The sequence below is a fragment of the Panthera pardus genome, unplaced genomic scaffold (assembly GCF_024362965.1).
Source record: "Panthera pardus isolate Hobbes unplaced genomic scaffold, ASM2436296v1 HiC_scaffold_18, whole genome shotgun sequence".
Classification (NCBI taxonomy): domain Eukaryota; kingdom Metazoa; phylum Chordata; class Mammalia; order Carnivora; family Felidae; genus Panthera; species Panthera pardus.
This window is the reverse complement of record NW_026526743.1, coordinates 4,918,327-4,934,448: the sequence shown is the minus strand read 5'-3', so window position 1 is coordinate 4,934,448 and position 16,122 is coordinate 4,918,327. Positions and strand designations below refer to the sequence as shown.

Here is a 16,122-nt window from a genome sequence, read left to right as displayed (position 1 = left end):
CCTCCCCCTTCTCCCGCCAAGGGGGCCCCCGCGTTCCCCTCCCGGCCCCCTCCCCCCCTGCCCGGCCCCCCCGCCGCCCGGCGCAGGACGCCAAGGGGTTAAAGCCTCGCGCCCGGCGCCCGCCTCCGGAGCTGTCCGCGGTGCTGAAGCCGGCGCCGTCCGCGGTCCTCGCGCTCCCGCCGCGGCCCGACCCCGCGCCCCGCGCCCCCGCGCCCCCCGGCATGTGAGCCCCCGGCCCTGCCCTCCCTCCCGCGGGAGGGTGCGCGCCCCCTCCCCCTCCCCCCTCCCGGCGCGGGTCAGCATGAGGCGGGGCCTGGGGGCCCGGACACGGGGGTTCGGCCGAGCGGGGACGGGGACGGGGACGCGGCGGCGGCGGCGGCGGCGGGGGCGGCCGGCACCGGGACCGGGGCCGGGGCCGGGGCCGCGGCGGCGATGGCTTTGTCTGCGGTCGGCGGCGGCGGGGGTCTCGGGGGCGGCCCCGGTGGGGGCTCCCTGCCGCAGCCGCCCCCCGCGCTCTCCTCCAGCTGGCCGGCCCTGGGGCCCCGGCGGCGCAGCGTCTGGTACATCTACAGGTAACGAAGCGCGCCGCCCCTTTTCTCCCCGGCAGGCTGGGAGGCCCCGGCCCGGCCCGCTGTGACGACCCTCCCCCCCGCCGCTAATCCCCCAGCCTTGGGACTCCTCCCCGCCCCCCCCCCCCAAGCCGCCCCTCTTCCAGCCCCTCTCCCCTCACCTTCTCTCAGTGATAAACCGTTTTGGACCCCTCTTCTCAATCCTTCTCCCATCCCCGTCCCTGGGCCTCTCTCCCCGAGCCCCCCCACCACACACACGCATACATTCCTCAGCCCCCTTCCAGGCCCTTCCAGGCCCCCTTGTCTCTTCCTCCACAGTCTTGCCCCCAGTCAGACCCTCCAAACGGACCCCACTCGGGGATTTCGAACCCACTACCTCTTCCTGCCCCCCTCACCGCCCCCATTCTGTGGAGCGCTCCCCCTCAGGCACCTACATTCCAGGCCCCTATTCCTCTGATCCCCATCTCCCCACACCCCTTTGCAGAGTTGGCAAGTCCCCCCATTCATACCCCTCTCTCCCATTCACAGTCATCCCCCCCATCACACACACATCCCACCCCCGGCCTCCCCTCCCCTCCCCTCCTCTTTTTCCGCTGCGTGTCACTGTGCGACTGTGCATGTGTCAGTGTGGCTGTGTCGATGTGCGTGCGTGTGTGACTGCCTGCAGCCGTGTGCGCACGCGTGTGTGTATGTGTGTGTGTGAGAGAGAAGGAGAGAGTGAGAGAGAGAGATGGAGAGATGGTGGGCTCCCAGCCCCCCACCACAGCTGTGTCCATCTGTGTGTCCCTGCTTGACGGTGTCTGTCTCTGTGTGCAATTTGGAGCGATAGAGAGGCTGTCTGGGGACTGTGTGTGTGTGTGTGTGTGTGTGTGATGGAGTGGGCCTGTCCCAGGGACTGCGGCTGTGTTTCCCAATACCTCCCCTCTCATGCCAGGCCCGTCCCCTCCCCCACAGGCCCCCCTTTTCTACACTCTCCATGTGTCTCTGTCCCCATGTCCCCTCTCCCTGCCTCCCGGGGGTCTGTGCCTGTGTGGGGCAGGTGTGCTGAGCCCCGGCCGGGCTTCTGCACCAGGGAGCTGCATCTGCTTGTGTGTGCTACTTCTCAGCACGGGAAGGGGCTGCTTCCCCGCGCGGGGGGCCTCTGTGCAGGCCATGGAGAGACGCTTGGAGCCGGGGACATGGGGAGGGGCCCAGTACCCGAGGGGGTGCCTTGTACGGCGGCAAGCTCTGGGCTGTGGGATCCTGGGTGTGTGAGAGGCACCTCTGGGGTGGGGGTGGGGGGAGTGGATGCTGCTGCGGTCTCTGTGTGTGGGATCCGGAGAACAAGAGCTGGCCGCTGGGCTCCAGAGGCCACTCTGGGGTGGCCGAGGGATGGCCTGGGGGGGAGCACTGTGCGTGCTCCTGCAGGGCAGGTAGTCAGTCAGCAGTAGGAGCGCGGATGGGGCTTCGCGTGGGTAGCGAGTACTGGGGCAGGGGTGGGGGCAGGGGGTCTCCGTCGGAGGGTGGCCGAGGAGAATGGAACAGGGGAGAGTGGGGGACCCTGAAGTTGGGGGGAACAGGGGTGCTGGAGCAGAGAGGGTGCGTGGGGTGTGTGGGGAAATGGGGTGAAGAGGGAAAGGCAGGATCTGTGAGGAGGGTTTGGGGGTGGGGATCCAAGGCGGCACAGGGAGAGCACGGAGAGGATGCAGGGAATACAAATGAAATGCAGGTGCAAGTACCAGGAGGCGGAAGGGTGTGTGAGGAAGTGAGTTGAGGGTGCAGAAGTGGGAAGAGGCTTCCACGGATGAGAATGCGGGGGACTCGGGAGTATGGGAGGGACCTGGGGTGCTGTAGGGGACACGGTGGGGTTGCCTACTGAAGCGTGAGAAGACCTGGGAAGGGTGAGGCCAAGGGAGGGGCAGGGAGGTCCCGGAGGTCTGCGGAGGACCCTTTGGGGAAGGGGCTGGCGGGTGTGCAGAGGCCAAGTTGAGGTGGAGGGGTGGCCCCGTGGCGTGTGATGAGGGCTGACAGAAGCGAGAGCTAATGAGGGGGGGCTGGGACAACGTGGAGCTTTCAGATGGCGTGGAGGAGCAGGGGGCGAGGTGCAGAGGGGTGAAGGGGAACCCACAGGAGCCGAGGATGGGGGACATTGAGCTGAGGGAAACTGTCGGGGCAACAGGACAGTTGGAAGGCTGGAGGAGGACGCGGTGGCATGGGGGAAACATCACGGTGGCCGGAGACTGGGTGAGAAAGTCACGGGAGTGGGGACAGAAAGGAGCACATACCGGATGGGGACGCTTGAGAGGGAGGGACAGAGGTGGCGTTGTGACGATCTGAGGGGGTTTGGACATCGCTGGGGTGTATGGGTTGCCTGTGAGGAATTCAGATCTTGGCTCTGACCCTTTTCCAGCTGGTGTGGTCTCGAGCATGTACTTCCCCGTGCCTCAGTTTCCTCGTTGATAAAATGGGAACAGTAACAGCCACCCCCTCCCAGGGGTGTTGTGAGGCAATGTGAATAAATAAATGTAAAATGCACGCAACGGCATCTGGCATTCAGCAATGGGTCACTGAATGTCACTCATTGCCGTGCTACTGGCATAGCCTGGGATACGTTTCAGGCACTGAATGGGGGCGGGGGGCGGGGAAGCTCATGGCCAATTTGGGGCAGATGTATGTGTGTGGAGGTATCTGAGTGCAGTCGAGTGGGGGATGTTATACCTGCATTTACCCAGGTGTTTCCTTCTGTGTTTTTGAAGATTACTCACCGCGTGACCTTAGGCAAGTTACTTGACCTTTCTGTGCCGCTCTTTCCTTACCCATAAAGTGGAAATAGCACTTATGCCTACCTCAGAGGCTGGCTGTGAGAGACACTTGAGTTATTTAGCTGTGAAGGGTTTCAGATACTGACTTGCACATGGCCAGTGTTTCTTCCTGGGATATGATGGATATGGGAGTTTTATTGAATCACATTGGGGGCTGGGGGGTTTAAGGAAGGCTTATGTCTGGAGTGGGAGGATAACGTGGGGGTAAAAGAGGGATGCCAGGGGCCGGGGAGAGGTGTGGGAGATGTAGGGGTTGGTAGCAGGAACGGAAGGAGAAACGGCTGCCAGCGAGGGATGAAGGATGGGCACTGGTGGCTGCTGGGGACCTGGAGATCCGGAGCGGATATGGACGTAGCAAGGGCAGAAGGGCTCCGTGGAATCTGTCGGGCAGGGACGGCGGTGGGCGTCCCAGAGAGCAAGGGAGCCCCGACCTCTGAACCAATTTCTGTGGGCCTTGGCCTCGGCCCCTTCCTTCTGCCTCCCCTCTCTTCCCCTCTCCTCCCTCACTCCTCCGAAACCCCGTCCCTCCGCTCTCCCCACACCCCTTCCACCCTGCTACAAGGGCGACCTATCCCTGGCTTGAAGAGAAGATCAAGGAGACCTGATAGGTAGGGTGTGGCGCGTTTAATGGACCGTGGTGAACTTGGAGCGAGAGCGGTTGCTAGGCGTGTCTGCGTGTGCACACGCATGTGCAGAACGCTGTCTCTGTGGTCCAGATGTATGGATGTGGCGGCGACAGTGGAGGTCGTGGGGTCATGAGAGCGCACAGGGCTGCCGGTGTGGCGGGGGACGGTGCCGAAATACAGTAGGAGCACAGTGGGTATTATTGGCGTGTGCTGGGATGTGTTCAGGGGGCGGGTTATGGGAATATACTGAGATCCAAGTGAGGGGGAGTTATTATTGGAGCATACTGGGATGTGTGGGGGTGTTACCGAAACCTACTGGAGTATGCGTGGAGGGCTGTTTTGCCGAATCCGTGAGACTCGGTGATTAAAGTGCGCGGGGAGCACGCTTATTGCTGGAGTGTGTTAGGGCTGGTGGATATTATTGGGATATACTGAGGGGTCTGCGTCTGTGCTGGAAGGGTCTCAGACGTGACCACAGGCCGCCCGGGGTGCAGCGGGGCGTGCGTTCTGGCGGACTGAGGGTGTTCCTGGGGCTGCCGAGGGGAGCGGGGCTGGATCAGGGTGCTTGGGTATTTCCGCTGTATACTGGGGTTCCTGGAACGGAATGGATATGTCATCTTGAGGCGCGCAGTGGTGATGTCAAGGCTTTGGGGCTGTTATCTGAGCGAGCCCAGGCAGGGGTTGAGATTCGTGGAATATGTTTGGGTTTCATTGAACTCTCCTGGGTACGTGACCATTACCTAAATGTGCTGACAGGCTTTGGTGGCGGTAGGGGACTATCCGCGTATTCACGGGTCGTTTGCATTTGCATTTTACTGGAATCTATCCAGCGCGTGAAGGAGACGCATTTGAGGTAGACCAGGGAACAGAGAAGTCACTGCTGTGCGCTAGAACTTTCTCCAGTGATAGAAATGCTCTGTATCTGCACTGTCCCGCATGGTAACCACTGGCCACATGTGGCTACTGGGCACTTTGAAACGTGGCCAGTGAGACTGAGGAACTGAATTTCCCTGTTTGATCTTTATCTATTTTTAAATTTGTTTAAGTGTTTTTTTATTTATTTGGAGAGAGGGAGGGCGCGAGCGGGGGGTAGGGGCAGAGAGGGAGAGAGAATACCAGGCAGGCTCCACACGGTCAGTGCGGAGCCTAACGTGGGGGCTCGATCTCCCGGACCGTGAGATCGTGAGCTGAGCCGAAATCAAGAGTCAGACGCTTAACCTCCTGAACCACCCAGGTCCCCTCTCAATTTAATTTTTAATCACTTTGCGTATAAGTAGCCACATACGTGTAGCAGCCACCATATTGCGCCATGCTGAATAAGCGATGATACAATGTGCCTGGGTACCTGGGGAGGTGTTACTGTAGGATATATATAGTCAAGGAGTTGGGAGGGGTATCATGGAAGTACACGTGTCCTCTGGACCTAGTAACTCGACCAAAGGCATTGAAAGAATCCTACCCAGCATGATGACTATGTGCCCGGCACTGTGCCTCTTAACTATTTTGGTACTGAACCCCCACAGCGACCTCGTCTGGTAGGGCCTTTTATTGTCTCACATGGTAGACAAGGAAACTGAGGCCCAAAAGGTTAAAGTCTTGGGCTCAAGGTCACCGACAGGAAGTGGCTAGCAGGAGCTCAAAGCGGGCTGTCTGGTGATCCGGCGGCTTACCTCCCTGTCCCTCACGCTGTGCCGGCACACAGTGGGCTTGGTAGCCGCTTGCTGAATGGATGGGTGGATGGAGGCATGGATGGATGAATGAGGAAAGGCTGAGTGGGAGAGCAAGCAGCCCGGGCTCTGAGGGGGAGGCCTGTCAGGGCTGCTGCAAGCAAACACTAGCGGAGTGGGTGAGGAAGATCCTCGGAGGGCGGGGGGGTGGGGGATGAATGGTTCCGGAGCAGGGGCTCAGGTCACCGGGTTGCTGATGGAGCACAGACTCCGTGTCTCATAATCCCTTCTCCACCCCACCCCCCCACCCCACCCCCCTCGCCAGCGATTACATCATTAAGGAGAAGACAGTCTTGCTGCAGAAGAAGGACAGTGAGGGGTTTGGGTTCGTGCTCCGGGGGGCCAAGGGTGAGTGCCGGCCGGGGAGGAGATGGGAGAAGGGCTCTCCGACCCAGGGGGATGGACAGGGGAAGGGACCCCAGCCCACCCACCACCCCACCCCAGGGTGCCGGTCCTTCAGCTACGATGAGGCCTCTGTGACTTGGGTCTGAGCCCCATCCCCTGCTCGGCCTCTCCACCCCCTCCCCTCCGACCCCGCCGGCTCCTCCCCATCTGCAGCGCAGACCCCCATCGAGGAGTTCACCCCCACCCCGGCCTTCCCGGCGCTGCAGTATCTGGAGTCCGTGGATGAGGGTGGCGTGGCATGGCGAGCTGGACTGCGGATGGGAGACTTCCTCATCGAGGTGAGTCCTGACCCCCGGCCCCAGGGGCCTTCCCAAGTGCCAGCCTCAGCACACCTTGCACAGATACTGCTTCCCCCTCCCCCACGCCAGGAACCCTGGCGACGAATCCCCAGGCCCCTCCTGATTCACACCAGGATCTGGCTGCCCAAATGTAGACTCTTTTTGCACCAGGCCTCCCAGCCCCCCAGCCCGCACCCCAGCCAGCCTCCTCTTTCTCCAGGGGTTCCTTCTGAAGGCCTCTCTGAAGCATCTCAAAAGAAAACAGAGCTGTCCCCTGGTGCACGCGCGCGCGCGCGCGCACACACACACACACACACACACACACACATTGCAAGGGCGGGGGGACAAGGAGGGAGAGAAAGGTGAATCGGGTGAGCCCAGCCCCTTAACCCTGGGGCCAGGAAAATTAGGGCCTTGTAAGGGGAAGGGGTGGGGGGGAGGGTCAAGGGGAGGGAGGAATGACCAACAGTGCTGTAAAGCGGGCAAAGCAGGAGGTCACTCAGCTGGGGACTCTGAAGCTGAAAGCATCCCTCGCCTCACCTACTCTGTGTGGTTTGGGGGCATCTGTGCCACAGGTGAACGGGCAGAATGTGGTGAAGGTCGGCCACCGACAGGTGGTGAACATGATCCGCCAAGGGGGCAACACGCTGATGGTCAAGGTGGTGATGGTCACCAGGCACCCGGACATGGATGAGGCTGTCCATAAGAAAGGTGCTTCTCCTCCTCATTTGCGTGGCCAGACCTGGGCACCCCACTGCCACCAGACTAAGGTCCTCAGAAGCCCTAATGGCTTAATGGTCCCCACCACTGGCCTTCCCTTCCCCAGGGCTGCTTGTTTGTGACCCTTCTGGGGAGAAACTGACACGGGGAGGGCTCAGCATGCTGGTGGCAGCTGTCTCTGGTATCCGGGAGCACTGGTGGTGGTGGTAGGGGTCACGGGCCTTCTGTCCATGGTACTGATACCTCGCCCCCGCCATCACCTTCCAGCACCCCAGCAGGCTAAGCGGCTCCCGCCCCCAGCCATCTCTCTTCGTTCCAAGTCCATGACCTCAGAGCTGGAGGAGATGGGTGAGCCTGTGGGGCTGCTGGGGTCCAGGCGCTGGGGAGGGAGAGGGGCAGAAGGGGGGCTGAACCAGACCTTGAGTTTGTTAGTGTTGTTAGTGACCAGGGGTCCTCGTCCTCAACCTGTCCCCCAGTCCATGGGTCAGACTCTCTGTGGCCTGCGTGTGTGTCGCTGGGAAGGGGCGTCTGAGAGTCGACTTTCCTCTGTCCTCTTACATCTGTTTCTCTGTCGAGTCTCTCTCTGGGTCTGCACGTCCCTCCCTACGGGTCCCTATTTCCTTTCTGGCTTCTCTCCACCTGCCCCACCTCACGCCCACCCCCATTCTCTATCTCTTCCTCCACCAGCTTCCCCACCCTCCCCCGACAGAAAGGAAGGCCAGCCCCTCCCCAGACAGGGCCGAGTGGACCTGGGGGGTCCCGTTTCCCCTGACAGGGGGCAGATCGGGCAGCTGACCACCCCTACCCTGAGGGAGGAGGGTGTTCCAGAGAGGGGGCCCCTCGCCTCCCCCTGAAGTCCTAACTCTTGGCTCCTCTACTGCCTCTCCCCCGGGCTAGTCTCCCCCTGGAAGAAGAAGAGTGGTGAGTGGGCACAGGACTGGCGGGGGGGCCCCCCCGTCCCCATCCCGCCGGCGGACTCGCCCCTCCCCGACCCGGGCCCTTCACTGCCCCACTCGCGCTTGCGCACGCCCGCTGGTCGCACCCGCTGGCCACGCCCACTGGCCGAGCCCGCTCCGCCCCGTCCCTCGGGGCGCCCCTGGACTTCATCCGCATCCTTTGCCCACAGAGTACGAGCAGCAGCCTCCGCCGGTGCCCAGCATGGAGAAAAAGCGGACCGTGTATCAGATGGCTCTCAGTAAGATGGCCCACCCCGGGCTCCCCGGGCTGCCCAGGACCCCTGACCCCACGCCCCCTGGGGTGCAGGAGCCACTCCGACCCTTCTCCCGCCTGTGCACCCTTTAGCCATCTCCGAGCTGAGCCGATCACCTCACACCCCAACCTTGCCCCAGCCATCAAGTATGAGCTCCCACTTCTGTCCGCAGCCTCTCCCTCAACTTCTTCTTGCCCCACCCCCACCCCTCCACCTTCCCTCCTAGGACGATTGTCCTATTTGCTGCCCTCACCTCTTCCCACCGCTGGGCCCCGCCTTCTGGGCTGGAGACTGTGTCCATGGGGATGGGTGCCCTTTTCTGGTCCACACAAAACTTTGTCTGGGCTCCCGGCAGCTCCGTCTCTGGTGAGGCCAAAGCAAGCTTCATTGCACTGCCTCTTCCGCCTCCCCTTAGACAAACTGGATGAAATTTTGGCGGCAGCTCAGCAGACCATCAGTGCAAGCGAGAGTCCTGGACCTGGTGGCCTTGCGTCGCTGGGCAAACACCGGCCCAAAGGCTTCTTTGCCACCGAGGTAAGCTGCCTGCACTGGGGGATGGGGGCGTAGTGGTGAAGAGGCTGGGGGTGCACACGCCAACCTGGCACCTCTGTCCTGCTCCTTGCAAACCCTTCCTGACCCCACTGTGTTTACCGTCGATCCAGGAGGGGCACCGCGCTTCCTGGGTCCCCTCCTTTCTCCCCATTCTGGGGGCTTCCTTTCCTCCCTGCCCATCCTTTTCCTGATTCTCCTCCTAAATCTTGCTTCCTGTTCCCTCACCCCCTGCTCCTCACACTCTCTCCTCCATCTCTGTCCCACTTCAAGAGTCTCAGGGAAGGCCAAACGATGTCCTGGATGGCAGTCCCTGGCAGAGGCCCAGCACACGATAATAGGTGCTCAACAAGTGGGGGTTATTCAAATATTAATTATTAGCTCTGTCTCTGCTCTGCTTTTCCCTGTGACAGAGTGTCGTGGGCGTTGATCATATTTTGGACACTACATTTCACATGGGTTATCTCATTCGTTTGTAGGATCGGTTATTAGCTCATTTCCAGAGGGGAAACTGAGGCTCAGAGAGGGAGGCAGTATTTCAACTGGATCCATGGCCCTGACTCTTCTGGTGGGCCTGCTGGTCCCTCCGTGGCAGGCTTGTCATTGGGCCGGGCCCCTTCATGGGGCCACCAGCCCTGCTGGTGCCTCTTCCCACCCTCCAGCCTCTCCTCCAAAGGTCACACACCACCCTTCCTCTCTCTTAGCGCTTCCTACTTTTCTGTGCTCAGGCCCTGCCCTCTGACCCTGACCTCTGAACCCCTCTTCCAATAGGCTGCACCCACCACTCGGTGGCCAAGGGGCTATTTACTCTAAAACCAGATTCTCTGGCTTTTGGGGGACCATGGATCCCCCTTGGAAGGCTGGGATAGTCCTCAGAATAATGCTTATAAACATAAAATACATAAGGAAACAAAAGAAGCCAATTACACTGATACTACAGTTATCAAAATATTTTTTTTAAGTTCGTTTATTTATTTTGAGAGGCGGGAGAGGGGCAGAAGGAGGGACAGAGAGAGAGGATCCCAAGCAGGCTCCGCACTGTCCGCGCAGAGCCCAACGCGGGGCTTGAACTTACGAACCGTGAGATCATGACCTGAGCCTAAACCAAGAGTTGGACGCTTAACCGACTGAGCCACCCGGGTGCCGCTCAAAATATTTTGAAAAGCAAAATTCGTGGGGCGCTTGGCTGGCTCAGTCAGTCGAGCATGCAATTCTTGATTTCAGGGTCACGAGTTCAAGCCCCACGTTGGGCCTAGAGCTTACTTAAACACACACACACACACACACACACACACACACACACACAGTAAAAGCAAAACTTGTGATACAGTAATATTGGTGCCTTTTTGTCAACACATTAGCCACCAAGACCTCGTGATGGATCTTAACTCCTCTAACGTAAAAGTCATGAGGAGCATAAACACTATTTCAAGAAATCTGCAACCATGTGATGGGATATGGAAATATCTGTGATTTCTATTGGGGATACAGTCACGGGTCTGGCCAAGACCAGCTCCGTTTGTTGCCTCCATCCCTCCCCCGAAGGTCAGCACAGAAGTGCACAAGCAGTCAAGCCAGGCAGACCTGCCTTCCAACCCTGACCTCCTCTGACTTCCTGTGTTACTTGGACCACACTGCTCCATTTCTCTGCATCTCAGTTTCCCGCTCCGCACAGTGGGGCTGAAGCCAATCTTGCGGGTCTTTCTGAGGATTGAACGAGATCAGCTCCTAGCACAGCAGGCTCTCAATAGACGCTGAGCCCACTTAGGCCATAAAATAAACTGGAGACCCCACAACGACTTACCAGTGAGCCTTGCACGTGCCCCCCAGAGATCCTACAACGGCATCTCAGGTGCAGAGTCTCCAAAATACACAGAGGGCGAGTCCCGTTTTCGTTTACACAACAAACGCGTGGCGTATCCACCAAGTGCCAGCCAGCCAGCATGCCAGCCCCTCCCCGTGTGAACCGTGGTTACGGCCAGACAAGATCCCAGCCCTCACAGAATTCACCATCTGAGCTCCAGAGACATCCCCCAGATGGGCCCAGACGTGGGCCAATAAGGTGGGGAGGGGGCGGTACTGAGGGACCTGCCGATGCCAACAGTGGGGGTGCAGACCCCAGGCAGGTCCACCGTAGGTCGGTCGAGGTGCCTCTTGGGCTGTCTCCTCCTAGGGTTCTGCTGTCCATCCATCTGTCCTCCCCTCTGTGAGGCTTTGGCTATCTCAGCTGCTCTCTCTCTTGCCTGGTCACTGACTCCAAGGGGTCATCCCACTACTGTCCCCCCCTTCTGCCCAGTCTCTGTCTGGGTGCCAGTTTCAGCCTTTCTCTGGACTCAGTTTTCCCCCTGATTATTGTGACCGTACCCTTTTGGTCCCATTCTCTGACTCTTTGCCTCCTGGGGCCTGCCTGGCCCTCCCCGTCTCAGGGCCTCTCAGGACTGCCTCTCTTCCTGCTTTGTTGGGGCGCTCTCTCTTGCCATCGCTGTCTCATTTCCCCTCCCGCCCTCCCCCAACCCCCGGCTCTGAATCCCCATCTCTGTCTCTTTCTCCCCATCTGTCTGCCTTTGCCTGTCTCTGTCTCTCCGTCTGTCTCTCCCTCCGCTCTCTCCCCCGTCACCCCTTTCAGGGGCTGTCTCCGTGGCACTCGTTTCTCAGCCCATCTTCAGCCTCCAGCCTGGGCACGCACTCTGCCCTTGAGGCCCCAGACCCACCACCGGCCCACGAGGTGGCACAGGAGGAGGGCTGGACCTCTGGCTGAGTCGCTGGGGAGGAGTCTGCCCGCAGCCGGTGACGTCACGCGCACCCGGGCACTCTGATTGGCTGCCCCCGCTGCGCGGGAGGGGACGCTCCGCGTTCATCGTTGGAGGTCAGCCTGTCCCACCTTGAGTCAGTGTGCTCCTCAGGCAGTCAGTCCAACCGCCTCCTCAGACCCTATTATGATTTCTCCATCAGTCTGGCGTCTCCTCTGCCACGCTGACCCCTTTTGTGTCAAGCTAACCCATTATTTGATCCCTCCTCTTCCACTTAGAAGTGTCTTCTGTTCGTGTGCCAATCTGGCGCCTCTGCCTTCACTCTGCACTCTCTTCAGACAAAGGCACCCCTCCCCTGTCATTGTGAACCCCCTTTTGTCACTCTGCCCCCCACCCCTCCCGACTCCCATGCTTCCTGCCAGATGCTTCCCTCACCTTCCTTCCCACCTCCCCATTATCCCTTGCTTGCCCTCCCCAGCCTGGACTCTGTATTCAGTGTCCTGTCCAGGACTGCTTTTGCCCCCCGTGGTCCCTGCATCCTTTCTGACTGGGTACTCCCCCCCCCCCCCCATCATTTTGCACACATTTACTGAGCACCCGGTATACACTGGACCCACTGCTCAGCCCTGGGGATGCGGGAGTAAGCCAATCCAGGCCACTTAGAGAATTTACATTTGGGGGCAGGGGGTGGATTTGGCAGAATTGGGGTCCGCTACGTGTAAGAGAAACCCCGGAACAGCGGGGGCTGACAAGGCAAGTCCCGTCTCTGTGATATTGACAAAGGCTGGAGTAGGGAGTCCCAGGGGCAGGCGCCATAGTCAGGAAGACCCAGGGTCCTTCCCACTTTCCGCTGCACCATCCCGGCTTTCTTGCCAACCATGAGGTCACCTCACGGTCCAAGATGGCTGGCGGGCTAGCTGTGGCACCAGCCTTCCAGATGGCAGGAACAAGGAAGAACGGAAAGGCAGAAAGGCAAAAGAGGGCGCATTGTTGCTTCTGGGGTCACCTCTGAAGAGACCTCCCCAAAGAAACACGCAACGCTTCCACTCGTGCATCTGTTCCATGGCCACGCTCAGCTGCAAGGGAGTCTGGGAAATATAGTCTCAATAGGTGCTAAGGGAGATTAAAAAAAATTTTTTTTAAATGTTTTATTTACTTTTGAGAGAGAAAGAGTGCAAGTCGGGGTGGGGGGGGGTCAGGCAGAGAAAGAAGGAGAGAATCTGAAGCAGGCTTCAGGCTCTGAGCTGTCAGCACAGAGCGCGACGTGGGGCTTGAACCCACGAACTGTGCCAAAGTTGGACGCTTAACTGACTGAGCCGCCCAGGCGCCCCTGGGGTTTTCTTATCAAGGAAGAAGAGTAGAATGGGAATTGGGTAGGCTCCTTGCCCTGGGAGACAGACAATAAACAAAAAAGCAAATAATTATAATAACTCTACACTGGGATAAGTGGGTGCAGAGTAGTAAAAGGAATCCTCTCCAGGGAGACATCTGAAATTAATAGATCCCGTCCATTATCGCCCTTCTACAACCTGGCCGACCTCTTCTCCCACCCCTCAACACCCCTGCTCACCCAGTCCATACATGTCGGCCTCCTGCCGGTTCCTTGAGCACACCACACTCACTCCTACCTCAGGACATTTGCACTTCCTGTTCCCTCTGCCCGCAATACTCTTCCCCTGGCTGTATGCATGGCTCCCTTCCTCTGGGGTTTACTCAAATTACATCTTCACAGAAAGTCCTTCCTTGACCGCAGTACTTTATCTTATTTTTTTAAGTTTGTTTATTTTGAGAGAGAGAAAGAGAGAGAGAGAGAGGGGAAGGGGCAGAGAGAGAGGGAGAGAAAGAATCCCAAGCAGGCTCCGTGCTGTCAGTGCAGAGCCCGATGCAGGGCTTGAACCCACGAACCACGAGATCATGACCTGATCCAAAATCAAGAGTCGGACGCTTAACCGAGGCACCCCTGCCCTGTTTTAAATTACAGTCCCCCTCTCCTCCATGGCACACCTCCACCTGACCCACGTTATGTTACTAATTTATTTTGCCTGCCCTCCACGAAGGCAGGGACTTTTGTCGATTTTGTGTATGGCTGCATCTACAGCGTCTAGAACAGCCCCTGGCATGGATCAGGTGCTCAATAAATACCTCTGGAATGAATGAATGAATGAATGAATGAAACACAGAGGTAGATAGTTTCAATCCGGAGTGGTGAGCACAGTGAGAGGGTAGCTTAGGCACACCCTATTAAGGTCTAGAGCTTTCTGTGTTGAAGGAACTGTCCTACCTCTGTGCTGTCCCATATGGCAGCCATCAGCCATGTGTGACGATGGATCCTTTGAAATGACCGGCATGAATGGAAGAAAGGAATGTTTAATTATAAGTTATTTTAATTAATTAAAATTTACATCCAAAAGGGCGGTGGCTACTGTATTGGGCAATGTAGGTTTAGAGGAAGGGAGAGGCCAGACCAGGGTGGGGACGAGGATGACAAGTTTCCCCAAGCAGAGCAGGGGGAAAGGATGTTTCAGGCAGAGGGAACAGCATATGCGGAGGCACAGGAAAGGTAGGGGGGGGAGTACTTAGAGGAAGGGGGCTGGAGGGAGTGCGATGGGAGGTGAGGGTAGGGACTTCATCCAAAAAGGGTTTCCTTTCTCTGCACTTCTGGTCTCAAAGACAGAGAAGAGAGACATATGGGGTCACCCGGCGGAAGGAAGGGAGTCAGCGCTTGATGCTGGCTCATTGTCATTTAGTTACTCTTCATGTGACACAGGCTTGTAGAACATCAGGTCCTGTTTGGGGACTGGGGACCCAAAAGTGAACAAGACCAACAAAGTTGCTACCCTAACAGGCTGTGTTAGGACTTCCATGGGTCTTTGGCATTTTTGCCTTCACGAGCTCCTCCCCCTCCAACAAAAAGCCTTAAAATCTGTATTGTCTGGTTGTCTTGGTGCAAAGATGAATATTATCATCCAGGCTGGATTCTATTCATCCCCCCTCCAACCTCTGATTTTAAAGGAAATTGAACTATTTTCCCTGAAGGTATCCTGGGCCCCGGATTCTGTACCTGTGGTGCCTTCTGGGAGCTGACATTCTAGGCAGGGAGACGGAAAGTAAGCAAGTAAACAAATCCTTTCAGACGAGGATAAGCGCCAGAAGGACAACAGGACAGGGAGACGCAGTGGACAGGGACTGGGAGGGACGTTTGAGTGGAGAACATGAAGATGGAAAGGAACGTGTGGCGATGAGGAGGAAACCGTGGCAGAGACAAAAACCCAGGACTTGCAAGGGTTCTAAAGCGGGGATGGGCTTTGGGCCATTGGAGGGGCAGGCCGGGCGGCCACGGTGGGACCGGAGTTAAGGAGGCAGGAGATGCAGGTGGGGCCAGAGTGTCCTGGGTACCTGGGTCTCCCACAGTCGAAGCCTGACATGGGGATTTCTGCACCTCCAGCATCCTAAGGGGAAAATTGCGAGGGAGTGAGGGAGGCAGGATGGGCTGTGGAGGTCAGCAAAGCCGGTCCCCGCTGGAGTCCCCTTCAGCCCGATTTCTACCAGAGCTTTGGAGCGTGCATGGCACAGGGAGTCAGGCCTGCCTCGGACCTCCGTGTCAGCCAGTCCTTGGCTGCAGGCCGCTCCCAGAGCTAGGGGGACGTGACTACTTGGGCTCACCAGCTCCTTTGGAGGAGGGCCATATTTCAGAGCGAGGGGCAGCAGCTGAGAGCCCAGGCAGGTGACACAGCAGCTGGGGATGGTCACGGCACCTCAGCCAGGGGGATCTGGGTGCACACCAACAGTGTCTACCACAGACGGCCCTGTAGACCAGAGTGGGGGATTCCGATCCCCTCCTAACTGATGGTGGGGCGGGGGGCCGCTGTAGGATTTTAAGCAAGGCAATGACATGACTGGACTTCTTTTTGAAAGATCCCTCTGCCTCTTGCATGGGAAGCAGAACAGAAAGAGGCAGTGGGGACACGGGTGGCAGCAGGATGACAAAAGAAGCTACTGCGGCCCATGTAGGCAAGGAACGGTGGGGACTTGGACTTGGGGAGGGGCTGACAGCAGGAATGGAGAAAAGACCCAGACTGGTGATCTGGGTGGACTGAGAATCTGCTTTCTTTTCCTTTCTTTCTCCCCGCTGCCCAAACTCAGAAACCCTTCCCTTCGCCAGAATTCCCTTTTGCCTCCTCGACGCCTCTCACCCTTCCTGCAGAGGCCTGGAGAAGGGATGGGGGCTGGCTGTGCGGTGAAGCCATGAGACTTCACACCCAGACTCATCCTTCTCTGTTGTCTTTCCTCCCCGACCGCGACCCCGAAGTCAAGCTTCGATCCGCACCACCGCTCCCAGCCAAGTTATGAACGTCCTTCTTACCTGCCTCCAGGACCCGGGCTTATGCTCCGGCAAAAATCTATCGGTATGTCACGCAGAAGGGGGGGTATAACGGATGCCAGCGGGGGAGGGGGAGGCTGGGGAGGGTGACAGTTTACGGGAGAAA

General features: G+C 58.5%; 1 protein-coding gene across 1 annotated transcript in view; it reads left to right on the top strand.

Annotated features, from left to right (window-relative positions):
* SHANK1 (SH3 and multiple ankyrin repeat domains 1) overlaps positions 1-16,122 on the top strand; it is a 45,367-nt gene that overhangs the window by 19,985 nt on the left and 9,260 nt on the right. Inside the window, 7 exon segments of the mRNA XM_053905663.1 lie at positions 5,989-6,071; positions 6,282-6,406; positions 6,982-7,117; positions 7,394-7,474; positions 8,253-8,321; positions 8,752-8,870; positions 15,945-16,041. Coding sequence (XP_053761638.1) covers positions 5,989-6,071; positions 6,282-6,406; positions 6,982-7,117; positions 7,394-7,474; positions 8,253-8,321; positions 8,752-8,870; positions 15,945-16,041 — 710 coding nt within the window.